This window comes from Callithrix jacchus, chromosome 21 (assembly GCF_049354715.1).
Source record: "Callithrix jacchus isolate 240 chromosome 21, calJac240_pri, whole genome shotgun sequence".
In the NCBI taxonomy this organism is placed as follows: Eukaryota; Metazoa; Chordata; class Mammalia; order Primates; family Cebidae; genus Callithrix; species Callithrix jacchus.
Genome location: NC_133522.1, coordinates 37,020,060 through 37,022,941, shown reverse-complemented (window position 1 = coordinate 37,022,941; position 2,882 = coordinate 37,020,060). Strand labels below are relative to the sequence as shown.

General features: G+C 43.4%; 1 protein-coding gene across 1 annotated transcript; it reads left to right on the top strand.

Annotated features, from left to right (window-relative positions):
* The first annotated feature begins 1,440 nt into the window (after nt 1-1,440).
* KRTAP11-1 (keratin associated protein 11-1) lies at nt 1,441-2,341 on the top strand. The gene has a single exon (XM_002761355.4). The coding sequence runs from the start codon at nt 1,493-1,495 to the stop codon at nt 1,952-1,954; it is 462 nt and encodes a 153-aa protein (XP_002761401.3). The 5' UTR covers nt 1,441-1,492; the 3' UTR covers nt 1,955-2,341.
* The last annotated feature ends 541 nt before the right edge of the window (nt 2,342-2,882 follow it).

Here is a 2,882-nt window from a genome sequence, read left to right as displayed (position 1 = left end):
TGTCATTAGCTTCCAATTAGATGAATGAAACTTTTGCAAGCGGATTTCTGATGAGTCCTGACATAACGCTGTTTGCTTTGTGGACATTTAAAACATAGCTTATTACTTGTAGCCCTCAAATATATGGAAATCCATTTTATCCTCTTGGACTCCCCCATATAAGCTAGTTTAAAAATGAGTCAGATCTTACAGCTGTTTTGGGACAGAAATACCATTGACCACTTGAAGTGATGTTGAAGTTGCTAATTTTGCCAGAGTCAGGCAGTTTATTCATCCGTGTTCAGGTGGACCAAATGAGCCATCATTCTGGTGTTCGAAATTCATTATATTGCAGTGAGATGAAATAAAAGAGAATGATACCCATATAGCTTCCCCAAGCATAAAAAGAATAATTAAATATTATGGCACACACTTCACACATCTCTTCATTACCAAACATTGATTAAGTGCCTCCTTCCCCCTACTCTGCCTCCCCCTTATTCCTGACGGAGACAGTGACCTTGAAGAATCTTCAGTTTGTCTATGATTAAAATGCATTCTATCTATAAGTATTTGTGTGAAAATAAATATTTTTGGAACACATTGAGTAAATTGGGAGAAAGACACTATACCCTTTCAAATTAACATTATGATAATTTAAAAAATTAAGTAAGCCTTTTCCACTGGCATATTAATGAGACCCAGGAGTCACTATTATCCATTGTTACTAAATTAAACATTTTAGGAATAAAGCTCATCCAATTTATTTAGAAAAGGTCTTGGCTACAAATACAGTTGCAGTTAATTAGCTTCTAATTTTCTTTGTCACTTGAACATAAAGGGTGGGTCCCACTGCCCTCTAGCTTTCCCACGGGCATCTTGTTTGAGTCAGCTGATTAATTTGGAGAGCCAGCTCAGACTTTGGATGCAAGTCTCTGTGTCCTTTTTCCTAGCAGATGTTGTCCTTGTAATCTTGAAGCATATTAGAAGATTCCTAATGAGGAGCTCCGTTAGGCATGGTATAGTGACTGATTAAGTTATATTTAAAATATATTAAGTCCAGTGACAAACCAAACAGGCCATGGGCTTGTAATTAGTCCTGGTATGGAGGGAGAGAGTGTGTGATGGTAGGATGGTGGCAACTTCGATTACTGTCAGATCAATACTCATCATAAGCAAGATGAATGAGGGACAAAGTGTGGGCTGGGATGACCAATAGCTTTGAAGCTGCCAACCAGCCTTCTTAATCAAACTAAGTACAGTACAGAAGACTTGTGATTTAGTTACCAAACTACTAAACTTCTTTATGAGGGTAAAGGCTTCTTAAGAGACAATTAATGTGTGGATTCATAAGATGTTCTAAGGCAAGCTGGTCTGAGCCAAAGAAGCCAGGGAGACCAGGGAGAGAGCTCCACCCACCAGCAAGGATCTATAAAAGCTCAGGAGCCTGAAGTGACATTCACAACTCAGGAGGTAACTTCAGCAAGCTACCTACAGCCCTCTGTCTGACATCATGTCCTTCAACTGCTCCACAAGAAATTGCTCTTCCCGGCCAATTGGAGGACGCTGCACTGCTCCAGTGGCCCCAGTTGCCACGACTTCCGTCACTGATGCTGACTGCCTGAGCGGCATCTATTTGCCCAGTTCCTTCCAGACTGGATCTTGGCTCCTGGACCACTGTCAGGAGACCTGCTGCGGGCCCACTGCTTGCCAGCCAACCTGCTATCAGCGAACTTCATGCGTCTCCAACCCTTGCCAGGTGACCTGCTCTCGGCAAACTACCTGTGTTTCCAACCCCTGTTCAACTACCTGTAGCCGGCCGCTCACCTTTGTCTCTAGTGGATGTCAGCCCCTGGGAGGCATCTCCAGTGTCTGCCAACCAGTGGGAGGAGTCTCTACTGTCTGCCAGCCAGCCTGTGGGGTCTCCAGGATGTACCAGCAGTCCTGCGTGTCCAGCTGCCGAAGAACCTGCTAAGTGTGTAGGAGCCAGTGAGCGAATCAAGACTCCACGACCTGCCAGCTGTTTCCAGGACCTTCCAGCACACTGCTTGTCCCTAATAACTCTTCATCGCTGACTCCTCTTCTGACTGCCTGACTGCTGGCTACTAGCCATTCACATGCTGTCTTTGGCACTCTAAATGTTTTCTGGCCAGCCTTAAGCTTGTTTTAAGGGCTGCTCACTGGTGCTGTGTATGCCTCTGGATGTGTCCAGAAGATTTACCATCCACACCCCAGTCTCTAATGCTTTTAACATGTTTTCACCGTGCTGCTGCATCTCTGGTCTCTGCTTTTGTGTCTCTCAAAGAGGGAGCTTGTCTCGCCATGTATTTCTCAATAAACCTGCATTATTTGGCATTGCAAATGTATGTCTCAGCAGAGTTCTTTTTAAAAAATTTCAACTTTTAATTTAGATTTGGGGGGGTGGGTATACGTGCAGGTTTGCTACGAGGGTGTACTGTGTGAAGCTGAGGTTTGGGGTATGATTGAACCCATTTGTCAAGTACTGAACATAGCTCCCAATCGGTAGTTTTCCAATCCTTTTCCCTCTTCCTCTGTTCCCACTCTTGCAGTGGACAGTGTCTATCGTTTTTATCTTTATGTCCATGTGTACTCAATGTTTAGTTCCTACTTATTAGTGAGAACAGGTGGTATTTGGTTTCCTCAACAGAGTTCCTGGTTTGCAAGAGTCTTTGCTAATCAGGGTCTATTTTTTTTTTTTTCTTCTGAGCCTAGAATATGGGCTTAGTCATTATGCCCTGTGACCAAGCAAAGGATTACCTTATATTTTACTTATTCAGAGAGAGTCTTCGGCTGTGTGGTGAAGTAAAGACTATGAGATTTCCCTTCTCTTCTCTTCTCTTCTCTTCTCTTCTCTTCTCTTCTCTTCTCTTCTCTTCTCTTCT

Bases quoted from the DNA above. Each gene is read 5' to 3' on its own strand.
- KRTAP11-1 (XM_002761355.4), top strand. From the start codon at position 1,493: ATGTCCTTCAACTGCTCCACAAGAAATTGCTCTTCCCGGCCAATTGGA.